Consider the following 19,775-nt stretch of genomic DNA (forward strand, 5'->3'; position numbering starts at 1 on the left):
AACCTCAAACTCTTGTTTGGACTATTCAAATAGCTACTTAGACATCCACATAAGATATATGCCTAGCATTGGGGTGTCTGGGTGGCTCAGCCAGTTAAGCATCCAACTCTTGATTTCTGCTCAGGTCATGATCTCATGGTTTGTGAGTTTAAGCCCTGCATCAGGCTCTGCACTAACAGTGCATTCTCTCTCTCCTTCTCTCTCTGCTCTTCCTGTGCTCATGTTCTCTCTTTCAAAATAAATAAACATTTCATAAGATAAAATAAAACTTCATAAAATTTGACTGGCCACAATAAAATTAATAAACTTTTAAAATTAAACACAGAATGGGGCATCTGGGTGGCTCAGTTGGTTAAGTGTCAGACTTCAGCTCAGATCATGATCTCACGGTGGGTGAGATTGAGCCCCACATCAGGCTCTGTGCTGACAGCTCAGAGCCTGGAGCCTGCTTCAGATCCTGTGTCTCCCTCTCTCTCTGCCTCTCCCCTGCTCGCTCTCTCTCTCAAAAATAAATAATGAGAAAGAATGAAATATGGCCTTTTGTAGCAATGTGGATGGAACTGGAGAGTGTTATGCTAAGTGAAATAAGTCATACAGAGAAAGACAGATACCATATGTTTTCACTCTTATGTGGATCCTGAGAAACTTGACAGAAGACCATGGGGGAAGGGAAGGGGGGAAAAAAAGTTAGAGAGGGAGGGAGGCAAACCATAAGAGACTCTTAAAGACTGAGAATAAACTGAGGGTTGATGGGGGGTAGGAGGGAGGGGAAAGTGGGTGATGGGCATTGAGGAGGGCACCTGTTAGGATGAGCACTGGGTGTTGTATGCAAACCAATTTGACAATAAATTTCATATTAAAAAATTTTTTTTAATTATATTAAACACAGAATTATTCAACCCCTCACCAAGAAAATAAAGAACCTAAAGCTGTACACACACACACACATACATATATACAAACACTTCAGGACACAAAGAGTTTCTGATGAGAATAATAAAAAATTACCAAGTAAATTCCAAAATGAATTCACTCACTCATATTTTTTTAAAGTATATTTTTTTCATTTTTTAAAGTGTATTTATTTATTTTGGAAGAGAGAGAGGGGGGTGCCTGGGTGGCTCAGTCAGTTAAGCCTCCAACTTCAGCTCAGGTCATGATCTCACAGTCTGTGAGTTCAAGCCCCGCGTCAGGCTCTGTGCTGACAGCTTGAAGCCTGGAGCCTACTTCAGATTCTGTGTCTCCCTCTCTCTCTGCCCCTCCTATGCTCATGCTCTATCTCTCTCTGTCTCAAAAATAAATTAAAAAAACATTAAAAAAAAAAAGTTAAGAAAGAGAGAGAGAGGCAGGGAGGGCGAGAGGGCAAGAGAGCGAGAGAGACAGAGACAGAGAGAGAGGGAATCCCAAGCAGGCTCTGCACTGTCAGCACAGAGTCTGATGGGAGGATCAAACCCATGAACTATGAGACCATGACCTGAGCCAAAATCAAGAGTCAGATGCTTAACTGAATGAGCCACTCAGGTGCTCCTCCAATCATTCATATTTTATTCCTGTATTTCTAATACAGACCTTATTTCTGTATGAACACATACTTGAGGTAGATACAAAACCATGCTGGGCAAATATAAACATCATTTTAAAATTTCCATTCCAATTTCTCTTAAAAGATAAAAATGAAAATTTAGAAACCTACTCATTCATTGCTCCAAGGAATGAAAATCTGTAACATTATCTTCAATTGGATTTTCCTACAATAAACTGTAAAGTTCAAAACAACCCAAAACCACAAGGTCCTCTATCAAATGCAGTACCATTTTGAAGGTGGTTCTAAGAAGATAATTATATACAAACACATTTGGTCAGATTTCTAAAAATAATTACATATTTCAAACAAATAAGGAAATTTTGATTTCCTTTTATATATAGTTGTGAATTCAAGACTTCAAAAAAGTTATCAGACAAAAATGTACAAAGATTTCAGTGATATGAACTATATATATCTAATAACAAGGGCATAATTAAGTATATGACATAATTGTATGACAGGTTATGAAGGTTTTATTAAGGTACTTACTGAAAACTTATGATACAAATATTGTTTAAGAGAAATATAAAATAAGTGAAAAAACTCATAGCCATTAGTGTTTGTGTAAAAATATCCTGAGAAAAAACTAGAGGAATGGTGCAGTTATAGATAATTTCTCTGAAAATTAGAGAAATTCTAAGCTTCTTTAAACTCTTCTGAATTTCCCAAATTTCTCATTCTCTAAACTTCCTTTTCTGATTTTTTTTCAAATTTTTGAAACAAACGTATTTTGTAATTCCCAGAAAATAAATTTAAAGTTTGGGACAAGTCAACTTCACTAAGCTTATTACAGCCTATTTCTCCCAATGATTGCAACCAAAAACCTTGGACAGAACAAAAAAAGCAACTGAGACACCTGGGTGGCTCAGTCGGTAAAGTATCTGACTCTTAATCTCAGCTCAGGTCATGATCTCATGGTATGTGAATTCAAGCCTGATGTCAGGCTCTGTGCCTTCAGCACAGAGCCTGCTTGGGATTCTGTCTCTCCCTCTCTCTGCCCCTCCCCCACTTGTGTTCTCTATCTCACAAAATAAACTTACCGGGGAAAAAAAAAAGTATCTGAGGACTCGGAAAAGTACACAGCAGGTAGACTAGATAGGAAGTCAAAACTTAAATAAAGACCCATGATGGAAGTGAGTTTCAGGCGCTTTTTCCTTTCCTCTTTTCTTTCCTGGTTTGACCCCTGGATGAGGCAAGTCCCCAAACTATGTAGCAGGAGCACAGAACAAAAACTCAGAACCAAGAAAGAGGGTCGTTGTGAGCCAGAGAGTGTGAGGAAAAAGTACTGAGGCTTTTTACTCCCTGCCTGGCCCCAAGGCTAGCCTCAGAGTTAAGCCTCAAACTAAACCCTAAATGACACATCCACAGTGCAGTGGAGGTGGCCTGAGCATCTAAGGCCCTGCAGAGAACTGGGAACTAAGAAAAGGAGCCCCTGTGGTCAAAAGAGCATGAGAAGAATCCTATTATCTTCTTCTTTTTTTCTCAATACTTTCACCTGGGGGGCAGTCTAGTCTAGTCCCAGCACAAGGGGGAAGAAGAATGGAGGATAGGGGGTGGGAAGAAGTGTAGCTGTAACATCAAGAGAGTCCCAGTTTCAGAACACTAGTAAAAAAGGGCTCTGGGTAGCCAAAAGATACAGGGGAAATCTCAGAAGAAAGAGCAAAAAGAGGATCCCCAACACAAATCCTAAGCTCACCTCCAAACTGCACAGTGGAGGAGAGGTGAAGAACAGAAGCAAAGACTTTGACAACTATGACATAATCCACCATCCAAGTCCCAGATTATACTAAGAATGACACATGTACAGAGTAGACCCAAACACCATAACAAAGGCTATGAAATCACGGACATTGGAACCACCACCTACAAAGAGCAAGACAGAACTTGCAGTCTAAATCTAACTGGGTTGACTACGTACCAATATAAAACAACAAAATCAACATTATCTCCAGAGGATTTTTATAAAACCCAGAATCTCACAATATAATATCCCAAATACCTAAGATAAAAGCCAAAATAACTTGAAACACAATCAGTACAATCTGATCTATCCAACTCAAAAAAAAAAGACAGCCAACAGATGCAAGCCTGAGTCAATCTGGATGTTAAAATTACCAAAGAGGATTATAAATCAGATTTTATAGCTATACTCTACCAGGTAAATGTGAACATTCTTGAAATGACTGGAAACAGAAGTTTTCAGCAGAGAAACAGAAAAATATAAAAAAGAATCAAATAAAAGTTTTAGAAATAAAAAGCACAATTTGTGAGGGGAAAAAACCTTACAGATGGAACAGAGAGTAAAAAGATTGGGAGAAAAAAAAGGAAAACTCTCAGGAACCTGAGGGAGCATTATCAAAAAAATATAACATTTGTGCCGCTATTATCCTAGAAGGAAAGGAGAAAAAAATGGCTATAGAAAATAGATTTGAAGAAGAAGCTTCCCAAATTTGGTCAAAGACATACAGATTCAAGAAGTTCAGTAAACCTCAAATAAGACAAATTCAAAGACAACCATGCACAGAAAAAATCATTATCCAATAGCAAAAAGCCAAAGGTATATATTTTAAAAAACCTTAAAAGAGCAAGGGAAATACAACACAAAGAAACAAAGATTAGAATGAGCGCAGATTTCTCATCAGAAACCATTAAAGTGAGAAAATAGTGGAATGATATCTTTAAAATGCTGAAAAGAACTCTCAACCCAGAATTTTATATCCAGCAAGATTATCTTCACAGCATGAAGGCAAAATAAAGATATTCTCAGATGAAGGAAGACTAAGAGAATTTCATCAGTAGCAGACCTCCCTAAAAGAAATACTAAAGAAAGTTCTTCAGAATGAAAGAAAAGAACACCAGAGAGATACATGGAACTTTACAGGAATGAAAAAAAGAAATAAATACATAGGTAAATATAATAGATTCTTCTTCTCCCATTAACCTGACTGCTGAAAGTGAAAATTGTAACAGAGTATCTTGAGATTTTCAATGTCTATCAATTTAAAACACATAAATATTAGGGGTGCCTGGGTGGCTCAGTTGGTTAAGCAGCCGACTTCAGTTCAGGTCATGATCTCAGAGTTCACGAGTTCAAGCCCCACACTGGCCCTGTGCTGACAGCTCAGAGCCTGGAGCCTGCTTCAGATTCTGTGTTTCCCTCTCTCTCTGCCCCTCCCCTGCAGGTGCCCACTCGCGCACGCTCTCTCTCTCTCTCTCTCTCTCAAAAATAAACGTTTAAAAATATATATACATAAAGGGACAGAGACAAAAAACAATAGCTAAGTTAAAATATAACACTACAAAATATTCTATACTTTGAAAGACAGGAAAGAAAAAAAACTGAACAAAAAACAAATATTCAAACATTATACATATATCCAAATACACTAAAAGTTATATCAAATGTAAATGGTCTAAATTCACCAATTTCAAACAGAGACTGTCAGGTTGGATTTAAAGAAACACAAGCCAATAGCTCAATAGAGCACGTGACTCTTAATCTCAGGGTTGTGAGTTCAAGTGCCACAGTGGGTGTGGAGCCTACTTAAAACACACACACACACACACACACACACACACACACACACACACACACAAGCCAACCATATACTGTCTACAAGAAACCCACATATATACAACGACATAGATTGGTTAAAACTGAAAGGATGGGAAAACATAGACTAAACAAACACTATCAAAAGAAAGCTTGAGGGGTGCATAGCTGGCTCAGTCAGTGAAGCATGTGACTCTTGATCTTAGGGTTGTGAGTTTGAGCCCCATGTTGGGTGTAGAGGCTACCTAAAATAAAACCTTAAAAAAAAAAAAAGCAAGCAAGCTTGAGTGGCTATAGTTCTAGAAGACAAAATAAACTTTAGAACATGGAAAATTACCAGAGATAAAAAGAGTCTTTTCATAATGACAAAAGGGTTGATTCACCAAGAAAACAATCCTTTTAAAGACACCTCAAGGCTTCAAAATACTTGAGAAACAGAAATAATGGACGAGAAATACTTGGAGACTTCAACACAATTATACTTGAGACTTCAACACATGTCTTTCGGGAACCTATAAAACACATGGACAGGCAATCAACAATATAGACTGATCACCACTATCAATCAACCTGACCTAATATGACACTTAGAGAACATTCCACCCAACAAGAGCAGAATATACATTCTTCTCCAGTGCATGTGGACAAATCACCAAAAAACAGACACATGGGCCATAATACAAACCTTAACAGATTTAAAATAATTAAAATAATATAAAGTATATTCTCTGACCATAACAAGAACACAAAAATATCTGGAAACCCCCAAATATTTGTAACTTAAGCAACACTTTTAAATAACCTACGGGTAAAAAAGAAAGTTCTAAAGGAAGTTTTTAAATTTTGTGAGCCAAATGAAAAGAAACAAAATCAACTAAAGCGAAAAGAGGAATTTATTATTAAATGCTTATATTAGACAAGGTCTCAAATTGTAACCTAAGCTTCCACCTAAGAACCAGAAAAAAAGGACAAATTAAACTTCAAACCAATGCAGAAGGAACTAATACAGAACAGAAATCAATAAAACTTAAAACAAGAAAAAATAAAAAATGAACTAAACCGAAAGCTGCTTTTTTGAAAAGATTAATAAAATTGGTAATCTTTAGTTGGATTGATCAAAAGATAAAAATTACCAGTCTCAAAATGAAAAAGAAAATTATCACTACATACTGTACAAACATCCAAAGGATAAAAAAGGAATACTACAAACAACTCTATGCCCATAAATTCCTTCAAAGACATACTACCAAAATTCACTCAAGAAGAATTAAGTAACCTTAACAGTCCTCTATTACAGAAAGAATTAGTTAAACATATCAATTTATTCCTACGGATTGTGTTTTTGGTGTTTATTTAAGAAATATCTGCCTAACCTAGGGTCACAAAGGTTATCTCCTATGTATTCTTCTAGAGATTTTATAGTTATGCGTTTAACATTTAGATCTATGATTAATTTTATTTTTGTGTAAGGTGTGGGATATGAATCACAGTTTTCTTTTTTCCATGTGGATACAATTGTTCCAGCACCATAAAAAAAAACAAAAACAAAAACAAAAAAACTACCCTCTTCCACTGAACTGCCTTTGCACCTTTGTTGAAATGAGGTGTCCCCGTACATGAGTCTATTTCTGAACTATTCCATCTCATCAATCCATTTAGCTTTACATCAATACCACACTGTTTTGATTACTGTAGCTACAGAACAGAGATTCAAATACAGTATCATTAGTCCTCTAACTTGTTTTGGTTAGCATAGGTCCTTTGCATTTCCATGTAATTTTGAAATCAGTTTCCCAATTTCTGCATCTTGTCAGATTTTTCTCTAAGAATTTCAGAAGAAATGAAAATTCATATTTACACAGAAATCTGTATGCTAATGTTTATAGCAACTTTGGTCATAATGACCAAAACTAGAAAAACCATTTACCTTCAAGAGGTAAATGGATAAACCACCTCTGGGATGCATCCATAAAATGGTACTACACAGCAATGGAAAGGAAGGAACTATTACACACACAGCAACATGGATGATTCTCAAATGCAATATACTACATTTACATTTGAATCTGAAGCCAGATTCAAAGGCTACGCAATGTATGTATGATTCTACTCATAGAACACTGTGTAGAAGACAAAACTATAGCAGCAGAGAACAAACCACTGATGGTCAAGCACTGGAGTTGGGAAAGGATTTAATTTCAAAGGTACGGCTCTAGGAAACTGCTATGCATTTCAACTGTGGGTGGTGGTTACACAGCTCTGCATTTGTCAAAAGTGGAACTTTACTGTAATTTAAATATATCTAAGAAAAAAAAATAAAGATCATGCATATAGTAATCACAGACCTCCCTGAACAGCACTAAAAGTATACACCTATGGTATAAAATCTTATTTTCAATTAAAGAGTTTTTCAAAAATTTACTTGCTAAATATTTGTCTCTTACTTTATGGGTAGAAATTACGTTTATACAGTATATTAAACCTAGTACTATACTATAATACCAACCTATAGACTCAAAGGTCTATGTTTCTTAATTAGGAAACATTAGGATTACTCATCTATATGGAACTGTCAGACCACTCAACCACACCAATGAGATTAAGAAACTTCAGATGAATCCATATTTAAGCAACGGTTTCCAAAATGCTACCTGCAATCACATCAGAACCTTTCCCTGATGAAAAGCAGAGATAAATAACTTAAAATAAGAACAAGTTTCATGAGGTTCCAAAGAGAAATAATTTCCCTGGGCACTGTAATAGTTTTTATACTGTATCATACTCTTTTTCTAGACTGCATCACTTGAATTTTGGCCAAGATTTCTTAAGATTTACAATATAAAATTTAACTTTAAAAAAAAAAGGAAGTTATGTATAGTGGCAATATTTTACTGACTACGGTCTGTAAATTCTCCATTTCTTTTATATAAAACTAAACAAAAGTTTAACTATAAAAGTCTAATAAATTTGGTTTTGTAAAGATAATAAATAGCATCTTTTGAGTCATTTCATCTTTTATTTTATTTTATTATTTTTTTTATTTTAGAGAGAGAAAGAAAGAGTGTGAACAAGGGAAAGGGGCAGAGAGAGAGAATCTTAAGCAGGCTGCATGTTCAGCATTAAGCCCCATGCGGGGCTCGATACCATGTCCCTGAAATCATGACCTGAGCTGAAATCAAGAGTCAAACATTCAACTGACCAAGTCACCCAGGTGCCCCTCATCTTTTATTTTTGTCCCTGTCCCAGCTTTGACTCTGTGTTGCTTAACTAAAAATAACTCATGGCACGGCAGTTGAAAATTATGGCCTTCCCTCTCAAAGAAAAAAGGAGTAAAATTCCAGTATGTAGACTTGCTTTTCTCCAGTTAAAATACACACACAAATCTGACTGCAATTCATCCAACAAATATCTACTGAATGCCTTTTTATGCCAAATGTTGTGCTAAGTGTTGGGGGGTAGGATACAAAGATGAACAAGACAGTGCTAAGCTCTGAGGAACTCAAAGGTCTAAAATTTTCTATAAACTAGAAGAGTTGGCTTTTTTTTTTTTTTTTTTACATTTTAAGGCGATAGACACTTTGATAAACAAAGCTCACTGAAGATCATTATCTATGAGCCCCCTAGAGTCCAGGGATAAGAACCTTAGAGAATGGTTTTCATCTTCCAGTGATTCTTTCTGCTGTCCACTGAAAAGAAGTATATAAACACCTGATTTCTGTAAACAGAAATTACTTAACTTTTCAGGATTATACATACTTGGTGAACGTTCTCTAATCAAGAAAGCATCAGCTGTGGGCTGATCAAAAAAGTAATTTCACTTCCCTGTTACCCTACCATGAGGTAGATGAAAACAGGAGTTAATATGGAAAAGGCAGGTACATAAACGCAGAGAGGTAGGAAAATATATATTGATGCTGTCATTGTACTACAGAGAATACAATGCTCCTTCTCTTGCATGCTTACCAACTAATTTCATGACTCCGTAAGTACTTTTTCTAGGCATTTTAGGCCTAAGTGAAAAACAAGCACAACATGAATAATTTCTTCAGTTTCTCAGTATCTGGATATTAGCTACCGTATGCCAGGCACTATGCTTAGCAACAGAAAAACAAAAGTAGTAGTTATATTATGTATCTAGTACTGTAGGAACACAGGAGATGTCTTTGAAATCAACATTTAAATTCTGTCCATTAGGTAAAGACCCAGAAGATTTTGTAAAAGTGAGTGATACAATCAAATCAGTATTTTAAGACCCTTTACACCCCAAAAAAGTTGGGGGAAAAGACCATGAAGATTTTAAGACTGTAACTCTGGGTACAGTCAGCTTGGAGACAGGGATATCTGTTATGAAGCTACTAGCACTATATGAGCATAATAATTTCCCCATACCAATCCGAGGTATTGTCACTCTTTTTAGTCTCCTACTCCAGGGAGAAACAGATGTCATCAGACAGAAATCCCTTCAGCTTTTTACCATCAAACCTAAAACATCTGCATTTAATCTCTCCATCTTCCCTGCTTTACAACAAGAACACACTACTTAAAATCTCTCTCTCCAACAGTGAGAGCTTTGCTACTAAACTAAGATATTCTGACCAACAGCTTCAGCATTATCTGGCAGCATACTAGGAATGCAGACTATCAGGTAGCACACCAGACCAAATGAATCATAACTTGCAATTTAACAAGATCCCCAGATGATTCACATCATGCACACTGAAGTTTAAAAAGCACTAGTCTTAACAGAAGCTGATTTTCTCCCAGTTTCTCAGAATCCTAAACACTATAGATATTCCATTCTCTCTCCTACCTCTATAACCTTTAAAAGACAAAACCCTACGCCCCCATTCCAATCTAATTTTTCAAAAAACTTTTCCACACTCCCCATCTCTATTTCTTCATATCCTACTTCTGGACCAATTCAAATCTGCCCCTTATCACCCTCCATTCAGCTCTCATTAAGATCAATGATCTTAGGGGGTGCCTGCATGGCTCAGTCGGTTAAGCGTCCAACTCGATCTCAGCTCAGGTCATGATCTCTCAGTTCTTGAATTCAAGCCCCACGTTGGGCTCTGTGCTGGCACTGCGGAGCCCTCTTGGGATGCTGTCACTCCCTCTCTCTGCCCCTCCCCCACTCATGCCCATACTCTCTCAAAATAAACTTAAAGAAAAAAAAAAAGATCAATGCCCTTGAGAATGAGGCTAAAGCACACCTTTCAGTCTTCACCCTACTTGACCTCTCACCACAATTAAACACAATTGTCCTTTCTCTTTTTGAATCACTTTCCTCCTGTGTTGACATGTATACTAATGACGCAAAAGCAATGGTGGATGAAACTGCTGGTGCTTCAGCATGAATCAAGGCCAGGGGTACTAAACTGTACTACTACTAATTGGATTCTTCACTGCCAAGCTTTAGCATGGGGGGAGGGAGGAGCCAATTTCACTACAGAATAACCTTGATGAAGCAAAAATAATTATTTTACTGTAACTCAACCCTCGAATACCTATTTTTTTTTAATATCCTACATCAGAAAATGGAAGTAAGTGTAAAGCACTTCTGTATCCTGAAGAATGATGGTTGTGTCAAAGGAAAGCACTGTTATAGAGCTGAACTAGACACTTTTTTCATGCAACACCATGTTTACTTGAAAGAACTTCTGACAAACCATGATTATTCAGACTTGGATATCTGGCAAACATTTTCTTAAAACTTAACAAAGTAAATAAGCCTTCCACTTCAAGGAAAACAACTGACAGTATTTATCGCCAATGATAACATTAAAGCTCTCAAGCAAAAATGACAATTTTGGAAAACTTGTATCTGCCACCATGAACTGGACAGCTTCCCAATATTGAAACTTTTCTGATATCAGTATTCACATTAAACAAATGTGAGTTTGTGATACTGTAGAATGACATATGTTAACATTTGGAATATCTGTACAGCTCAGTAAATCAATGATCAGTGCACAATTGTACAAGCTTAAAAATGGGTACAGAGTACAAAAAGGTCACTGACATGATTCAGAATCCACATTGTAACTAACCCTTAAGAAACTATCACTTGTCCAGTTTTGTATGGTATCAAAGAAGAATACCCATAATTATATTTAAAAAATCAGTACAACATTCCTCCCTTTGCCAACTACATCTATGGAGGATTTTTTTTTCATACATTTCAATCAAAATACAATGCAATAGACTGAATGCAGAGGCAGATATGAGAATCCAGCCAAATCCAAACTCATGTTCTTAGCCCCTCAAAACTCTCCCAGTGTTCTCTCTCAATGAATAGCACCATCATCCATTATAACCTGAATATTCCAGATACCTCCTTTCTCACTCTCTCATATACAATCATTCGACAAGTTCTATTTTACCTCCTGAATCTATCTCAAATCTATCCACTTCTTTTTACCTCTGTTACTACAAACCTCTCTCTCTGGATAATAATCTACCAAGTCTACAAGCATTTGTTCTTTCTGTCCTCTCCACCTATCTACTTTTGTTAGAGTAGTTAATGTTTTTGAAAGACAAACATAATCACATCAGTCACTCTTACAGTACTCCACAGTCTTCTACAGTACTTTTATCTCTTAAGATAAAACCAAAAGCTTTTCTTGTCATATATACAAGACTCCATCCCATCTAGCCTCTACCTTCTACAAAGCACTCTGCAACCTTTCCTTGTCCCAGTGACAGTAGTTTTCTCTAAGTTACTCAATCACGTCATACTTAGCCACTTCAAATTCTTCACACATCGCCTCTTCTTTGAACACCTTTCTACCTCACCTCTTCATACTTTATCCCATAAACTTATCCATCCTTCATATCTCTAGGAAAAACCACTTCCTCAAAGGAGGCCACAGTGACCATTCCCACCCCTCCAGGTCATGTGTGTTCTACATACTGTCATAGCACCCTAACCTTTTCCTTCATTGCACTTATCACAATTTATAACCACAATTTTATTTCTATAATTACTTAATATCTGCCTTCCCTATTAGACTAGTAGGCACCATAAGAGCAGAGACTCTATCTGTTTTGGTCATCACCATATCTCTAACATCTGACATAAAGTAGGAAGACAATTTAAAAGGTTAAACCCTTGTCACTGTTGTAGGTATTTTTTATTTTTTCCTGTAAATACACAACAGAAGGTTTTTACCACTGTATTCAACCACTTTGGAATCCAGACTCGAGACAGTCTTCTTTGGGATCTCACCCAAAGAATACACTAGGAAAATCTTTAATAGTGGTTGCCTTTGAACTGATTAGTCAGAAACAGGAGAGCAAGAGACTTTGTACTCTGTATCCTTTTGTGCCCTCATAACTAACTAAGATGATTATTTTTAAAAAAAGAGCCTTCTGGTACCTAAAAGTAGTACCCCTAATATTCCATTTCCTAGATCTTCTGGGGAAATCTTAGATTCCACCCTGAAAAGACAACTTTTCAATTATACTGTCTGAAAATATAGTAGGCAGGATCTACGAGAACCCAGGATGCACCTACTTATAATAGTATGTACAATAATCATCCATTTTAATGTGAATGCAAAATCATTTGTAATTCATTTAATTCTTATTAAATTTGTAACATATTAAATTTAACTCACTAACCACAAATGAAAGCAAAAACTAACCCTGAACTTGTATTTTACTCTCTAGGGCATAACCTTATAAGTTCAGGCATTACTAAGAAACATCACAGTTTCACAGAAAATGTATATTCATCAACTTCAAAAAGACAGTCAAAACTGGTACAAAAAATGGAGAGCCATATAAAATCTAAATTAAAGAAAAAGACTTAACATCTGCCTTTTTTAATTTTTTTAACGTTTATTTATATTTGAGACAGAGAGAGACAGAGCATGAACGGGAGAGGGTCAGAGAGAGGGAGACACAGAATCTGAAACAGGCTCCAGGCTCCGAGCTGTCAGCACAGAGCCCAAGATGGGGCTCGAACTCACGGAATGCGAGATCGTGACCTGAGCCGAAGTCAGCCGCTCAACCGACTGAGCCACCCAGGCGCCCCAACATCTGCCTTTTTTGACTAAACAGACATATAACTATTAATATCTGAACATATATTTACTCAATGTAACTAAGGACTCTTTGCTAGTATCTTATGAATTCAAGTTGGTATGGGAGATTTTCACCAATATTCAAAACATGCGTATCATCTTGTTTTTCCCTACCTTATTTGTTGACTGTTGCAAAGAATTTAAAAAGGCTCTCCAAAATCAATCACTTTTACAAAATAAAGTCCCAAAATGAAATTCAAAATTAGAAATTCAATATTAGTATGCAGCCCACTTTAACCAAAACACTTCTCACATACATTCTTTCATTTAATCCTCACAAAGAGCCTACAATAAAGAAGATAACTATTTTATAGAGAAAGAAAGGCTCTCAAAAGCTAAATTACATGTAGCTGATCAAGAATCCAAGAATCTGAACTCAGATCTCTGATGCCACAGCCCATTCTTTCCACCTCACTATGGGGCCTCTCTGGTTTAAATTTTCCTTATGACAAGAAAAATCTGACTAAAGAACAAAGAGAGCAAACTAAGTTTTGTTTCTTTTTTTAATTGTCACAAATTTAATCAAACATCCATTTTTAGGTAGACAAATGACTGTTATGCCACATGAAACAGGGATAACCATTCCAATTTGAAATAGTCTTGTATCTTTACTAAGTAAATAAAAAATATAAGTCACATCGACTTTAATTTCATCTTTCTTAAAATTACATTGTATCAAATATAAAAGTCTAGAAGGGAAAATGGAAAAAATAACAATTATGTTACGATGGTAGAAATTTATATAGGGATGAGTTTTATATTTTAAAAATGTCCTTAAAAATTGTTCTTATATGGTAACACTTTTTTTAATGCCATTACAAATTACTATACATTAGTACCCAAGAGAAGATGCAAAACAACCGTTAATTTGACTAGCAAGTGTAATTTTTTTTTTTTAATTTTTTTGAACGTGTATTTTTGAGAGAGACAGTGTGAGCAGGGGAACTGGGCAAAGAGAGGGAGACAAAGAATCCAAAGCAGGTTCTAGACTCTGAGCTGTCAGCACAGAGCCCGACGTGGGGCTCGAACTCACGAGGCCTGAGCCAAAGTTGGACATTTAACTGACTAAGCCACCCAGACACCCACAAGTATAACTTTTTAAAATACCAAAAGTGGAGCCCCTGGGCGGATCAGTCGGCTAAGTGTCCAACTCTTGATTTCAGCTCAGGTCATGATCTCATGGTTGTGGGATCCAGCCTTCTGTCAGGCTCCATGCTGAACATGGAGCCTGCTTGGGATTCTCTCTCCCACCCTCTCTCTCAAAATAAATAAACTTTAAAATTTTTTTTTTTTTTTTTTAGGGGCACCAGGGTGGCTCAGTTGGTTAAGCGTCCAACTCTTAGTTTAGGCTCAGGTCATGATCTCACAGTTCATGAGTTCACGCCCCACATCAGGCTCCACACTGTAAGTGCTTAGAATTCTCTCTCTCTCTCTCTCTGTCCCTCCCCAATTGTGCTGTCTCTGTCTCTCTCAAAATAAATAAAAAATAAAAGAAAAAGAAAAATTAAAAACAAAAAAATTTTTTAATAAAATACCAAAAGTAATTCTCAAGTTAATAAAAACCTTCTAATGAAATCTATGAATATTCAAAATTCTACTTCACTTTGCTATGAATCCTGCTAAAACAAGTGTCAACAGGAGGGCTAAATTATTATAAAGTTTGTTAATAACAAAAACTAGTTGACATAAATGGGCCATTAACAAACTTTGATTTTGAAACTTTGTTTATAAGGGTTTTTATCCTAAGATTTTTATCATTTTAATCAGATTTACAACCAAAAGTTATTTTCGTTTATTAATTCATCTTCATTAATTATTCATTCAAAATTGAAAACAATTAAAAATACTTTGTCAATTTAGTAATAAGAGCCTTTATTGCCATCCAAAGAAATTAAAATAATTATACCAAGTTTTAAGTCAACATCTAAAACATTTTCTAATTTCTTCAAACTAGCATTAAAACAAATACAGAAAACAACTGAGTTTTCATTTACTAACTACTGGAATTCAAAATTGTAATTAATTAATATAAAATAAACAATAAAAACCAAATGTGTTCAGCATTCAGAAGAATGGTTAATCTAACTGGGCAAGTATCACACGAGAGAAAAAACAACATTTATAGCCAATCTAGTAATGAATTCTCTTTTACATTTCTGCACTAATTCTACATTAAAACCTCTGAATAAAACTGTTTAAACTCTCTAAAATTTCAAAATCTGTTTCTACCATTCCAAAAATATAAGAGTAACATCCAATTTAAACCCTCCAAACTGAAATTTACAAAGCAATCATTTGCTTTAACAAAAGTACAATGTCATATAATACTAATGAAGAAACGGGAGATTGGAAACTAAGTTCATTATCTTTTCTATTTCCTTGTTTATTTCAAGGTAATTTCTTGGTACAGAAATAGGTACCTTTAAAGAAGTATTTGTATTTTCTCAGTTCATAACATATTTTGAAAATGAATCAAGTTACAATTAGTTTTCCCTAATTCCTATTCATTCAACAAACATATTTGTGTCATGACAATGATCATTACAGGAATTTCTTCACTTACTAATTTTTATTTCTCAGAAATAAAATGCAAAACTGCAGAAACTTCTAAAAAGTTAACTTTAAAAGTCACTAGAGAAAATTCTATGCAAAGTGAAGTCAGCAAATGGTTGAAAACAGATGTCACCAGAGCAACTCCAAAAGATGATGAAGGGATGTACTTACGTTTCAAAACAACGATCCACGTTGTCAGACATCAAAAGCAGCATGCATAGCTGTTCAAGGGCTATTAGCTGCATGTCCCTTTCATCTCCCTGTCCCATCTGTAGCCATTCCAACAATGTATCAGGATCCACATCTGCCATGGTTTTTTAAAAGCCTCTTTGCTTAAATTAAAAAAGTAAAAGGAAAATTCCTTTAAATATCCAGGACAGATCAGCTTGGGTTAAAATTTTTTTTCTTTTATATCAGCTAGAACCAAATGTTCCTGGTGTCCTAGGAATTAGAAAAGACTCATAAGTATGTTTGGAGAAAGTACTTTAAAGCAGTTTTTCCACTTTCCTTATTCCTCAGGTTTAATGTTTATATATCATACTAAATAAAAACCAGTTTTGCACAAGAGTATAAGGGTAGGTAGTTTCTACTTAACTGGAAACCAGAGCTGTCTTTGTCAAACACAGTCAAACAAGCTTCAGATCCCACTATTGCTATCACCAACGTCTGTGCCAAAAGGCAAAGAACACCTTCCTAAAGGTTCTTTTTTTTTTTTTTCCAGCAAACTTCTTCCCCCGTCCTCCACCCAAAACTGATCTTCAGATAAGGGTTAGATTCAGTATTTTGAGGAGGCTCTAAACACTTTGATCCAATCCCCCTCTAAAATAAATTTCTGCTTTAAGATTATCTCCAATTCCACAAATTCTGCAGACTTCCTAATTTACTTACTGCTTCTTAAGATGTTCACATACGAACAATAATTAGATACAAGATGTATCTATGAATAAAGGCTTGGTTAAGAGTTCTGGCAGTCTTGGCAACTATTCTTAAAAGTTTAAAAAAGAAATGCTAAAAGTAAATGCAATGGACTAACACCTTACGGATCAGAATACAAGCCAATCTACGGTCCTCTTTCCCCATCCCCACAGAATGGGGCAGTTGGCTTAAAAACAAAACAAAACAAAAACAAAAACACGAAATAAGAGAAGCAGCCCCAAAAGGCAAGTCATTACAAAAGCCCGTAGGCGCCCTGACGGGACGACAGCTTTGGGTCCCACGTACGCCAGCTGCAGGTGTGTGAATCCAACCGCGGATCACGGTGGGCACCCAACGGCGGCGACCAGCAGGAATGACCCAACACTCCGGGCCCGGCCGAGCCCCGCGCCGGGAGGCGCAGGCACCGCGCTCTGGTTTCTTGGCACCAAACCCCGCTAAGTTAGCTACCTGTGTCTAGGAGGGGGAAGTTCAGGAGGAGAAGCAGCAAGCCTCCAGTGCCCAGAGCAGGCCGGCGGGCCGAGCAGGGCGGCGGGTCTCTCGGGAGCTGCGCCCGGAACTCCAAGGCTCCGGGGGACGTCCCTGGCCGACCCGGCGGCGAACCCTTCTCAAGGGCAAGGGGGGCCCGCCGCGGGCTCCGGCTCCGGCAAGCCGGGCCCCGCCGCGGGCAGGGCCGAGGGACGGGAACAAAGGGGCTAAGCGGGTAAGCCCGCAGCAGCCCGGCCGACCTCAACTGGAGCTGGGGTCTCGCTCCCGGGACGCCGCCGGGCATCCCGGATCCCGGCCCCCAGGCTGGCCCTTCCGACCGCGTAAGGCACTCCCGCCTCCCTATCCTTTAAGCTCTTACCCGGGCTTGTCGTCCCAAACCGCTCCCGTCCAGCTCCAAGCAGGCCGCGGGCAGAGCCAGGCCCGGCCGCGGCCCTCGAGTTACCAGGAAGCCGCAGGCCGCGCAGGTCGAGCCGGGCAAGCGGCACAGGAAAAGCCGCGCCTCGTCCCTCCCCTTCCTCCGTGGGGACCTGGTGACAGGGAAGCGAGAGGTTCCCCCGACCGGCTGCAACCAGCGCACGTCCGGTCCCCGGCACGCGGCTCCTCAGGCCTGAAGCTCAGAGGCTCGCGCGGTGCTGCCGGCGGCGGGGGGAGACCGCGTCCATCGCGATCCCGGAGGGGTAAGGGAGGAGGGTCGAACGAGAGCGGGGCGGGGAAGCTGCGGAGGGCAGCCGAGCTCGGCGGAGGCGGAGCAAATCGACTCTCCCGACAGCGGCCCCGCAGGCCGCCACGTGGGGCGCTGCGGAGACCTGTCGGCCGGCGGCGCAGGAGCGCCAACCTGGGGCGCCGGGCGACCGGACGCGTGGCCGCCACTACCGGGACGGTCTGGCCCCGCGGGCCTCGGACTCCCTTTATCAGGGGTCGCTTTTCGGTCGTATGCCTTGGCGCTTGTACGCTTCGCTGGCAATGCGAGCACGCTCCCAGCACCCCCGCACACTGGTGCACGCACGCTCAGCTTGTTTTGCACCGTGCCTACACACTTAGCGTGCTCCTGCTGTTAGGCCCCCACGCTGCACGTCATAGCGGTGGCCCAACCTGTCCTTGCCTAGTCTCCGGCCCGGCGGCCCGCACTCCGACGCGAGCTCCCCTCCTCCCAGCCCAGCAGCCCTACTCGCGCGCGGAAGTGCGTCGCAGGAGGAAAAGCACCCTCCCCCCCACCCGGTGTCCTGGGAGGCGAACCCCCTGCAGTTCAGGAGAAAGAAAACCTTTCACCATAACCCTGAGAAGAAAATATTTTCAAGTATTATCTCCATCCCACTGATAAGGGAACTGAGCTGCAAAAAGCGTGAATTCAGGCTCAGTGGCGTCCCGGTAAGCAGCGCAGCTGAGAGTGTGCGTTTGACTGTCTTTTCTGTGGGTTGTGGTCTCAAGTACATCCGTGGTTATTCCTTTCAAACGTTTTGTTTTACACGCTTTGAAAATAAAATCCGCTTGCTTCTAAGACGTACTTGGAGATTTTTAGGATGTAGTTAATTGAAAATGTAAATATAGCTGTTTTTAATAAAGAAACGAACCCCTTGGTTTGTGAGATAAGCAAACCCATACCTCGGACACTCACTGTACTTTCCCCTTTTCATCTTTTAAACAAAAATGAATATTACATGATAGTATTTGTGTCCCTGTAAGCAACCTGCATATGCTTAGCCAGTATTTTGGAAATTACAGATTTTCACTTCAAACATATATAGGCACGTGTCCCACTGTCGCAGGTAATGATCCCTAGGTCTCCTGTTAACAGTTCAAATCAAGAGAAAAGGGTAGAGGATTCCACTATCTTGTCACAACTACAACACATACAGAAAATTCTTTGGTAGCTATAAACATGATTTGGAGCTACCAGGAAAATCTTCAAGGAGGAAGTAGCATTCTTTCTGTACCTTGAAGAATGGGTGGAATATAGACAGTGCAAGGGAGGGGGAAGAAAACAAGCAAAGCCTGGTATCTTCTGACAAAGGGAAGAGGGACAGTGCCCCGAGCAAAGAATCTGCATTCAACAATGAAGGGGAGAGAAGGTGGGGACTAAAGTAAGTAGGGCCTCGAATGCCAGATGCAGAATTTAAGCTTAGGTGAGTAGCAAGTTTTGGATTAGAACACTGACTAGAAGAATTAGGTCTTAGAAAGATTGATAGAATGGCTTAAAAGGAGCTACCTAGATGAGAAAATTAGCTGGGAGGTTGCTGAAATCCTCCATAGGTGGAGGGAGAAAGGGCCTAGTTATTGGCAATAAGAATAAAGAGCTAGGGGCGCCTGGGTGGCTCAGTCGGTTGAGCGTCCGATTTCGGCTCAGGTCATGATCTCACAGCTCGTGAGTTTGAGCCCCACGTCGGGCTCTGTGCTGACAGCTCAGAGCCTAGAGCCTGCTTCTGCTTCTGTGTCTCCTTCTCTCTCTGCCCTAAACCACTCACAGTCTGTCTCTGTCAAAAATAAATAAACATTAAAAAAAAATTTTTTTTAAAGAATAAAGAGCTAAATCTAAAAAATATTTTTATTTTTTAAAAAGATATATCAGAATTTAAAT

The 19,775-nt window shown here is 38.8% G+C and overlaps 1 protein-coding gene across 6 annotated transcripts in view; it reads right to left on the minus strand.

Moving 5' to 3' along the window:
• Positions 1-17,943, minus strand: part of HECTD1 (HECT domain E3 ubiquitin protein ligase 1) — a 93,169-nt gene extending 75,226 nt beyond the window's left edge. For 5 of the 6 annotated variants that reach the window (XM_042989510.1, XM_042989508.1, XM_042989507.1 and 2 more), the window contains exons 1-2: positions 17,559-17,943; positions 15,950-16,110 (exon numbers count right to left, since the gene is read on the minus strand). In XM_042989510.1, the coding sequence (XP_042845444.1) occupies positions 15,950-16,089 (140 nt within the window). In that variant the 5' untranslated portion in view covers positions 16,090-16,110; positions 17,559-17,943. Of the gene's footprint in view, positions 1-15,949; positions 16,220-17,558 lie in introns of all 6 variants that reach the window. The other variant, XM_042989506.1, reaches the window with a different exon arrangement.
• Positions 17,944-19,775: the final 1,832 nt, after the last annotated feature.

Source organism: Panthera tigris, chromosome B3, assembly GCF_018350195.1.
Source record: "Panthera tigris isolate Pti1 chromosome B3, P.tigris_Pti1_mat1.1, whole genome shotgun sequence".
NCBI classification, from domain to species: domain Eukaryota; kingdom Metazoa; phylum Chordata; class Mammalia; order Carnivora; family Felidae; genus Panthera; species Panthera tigris.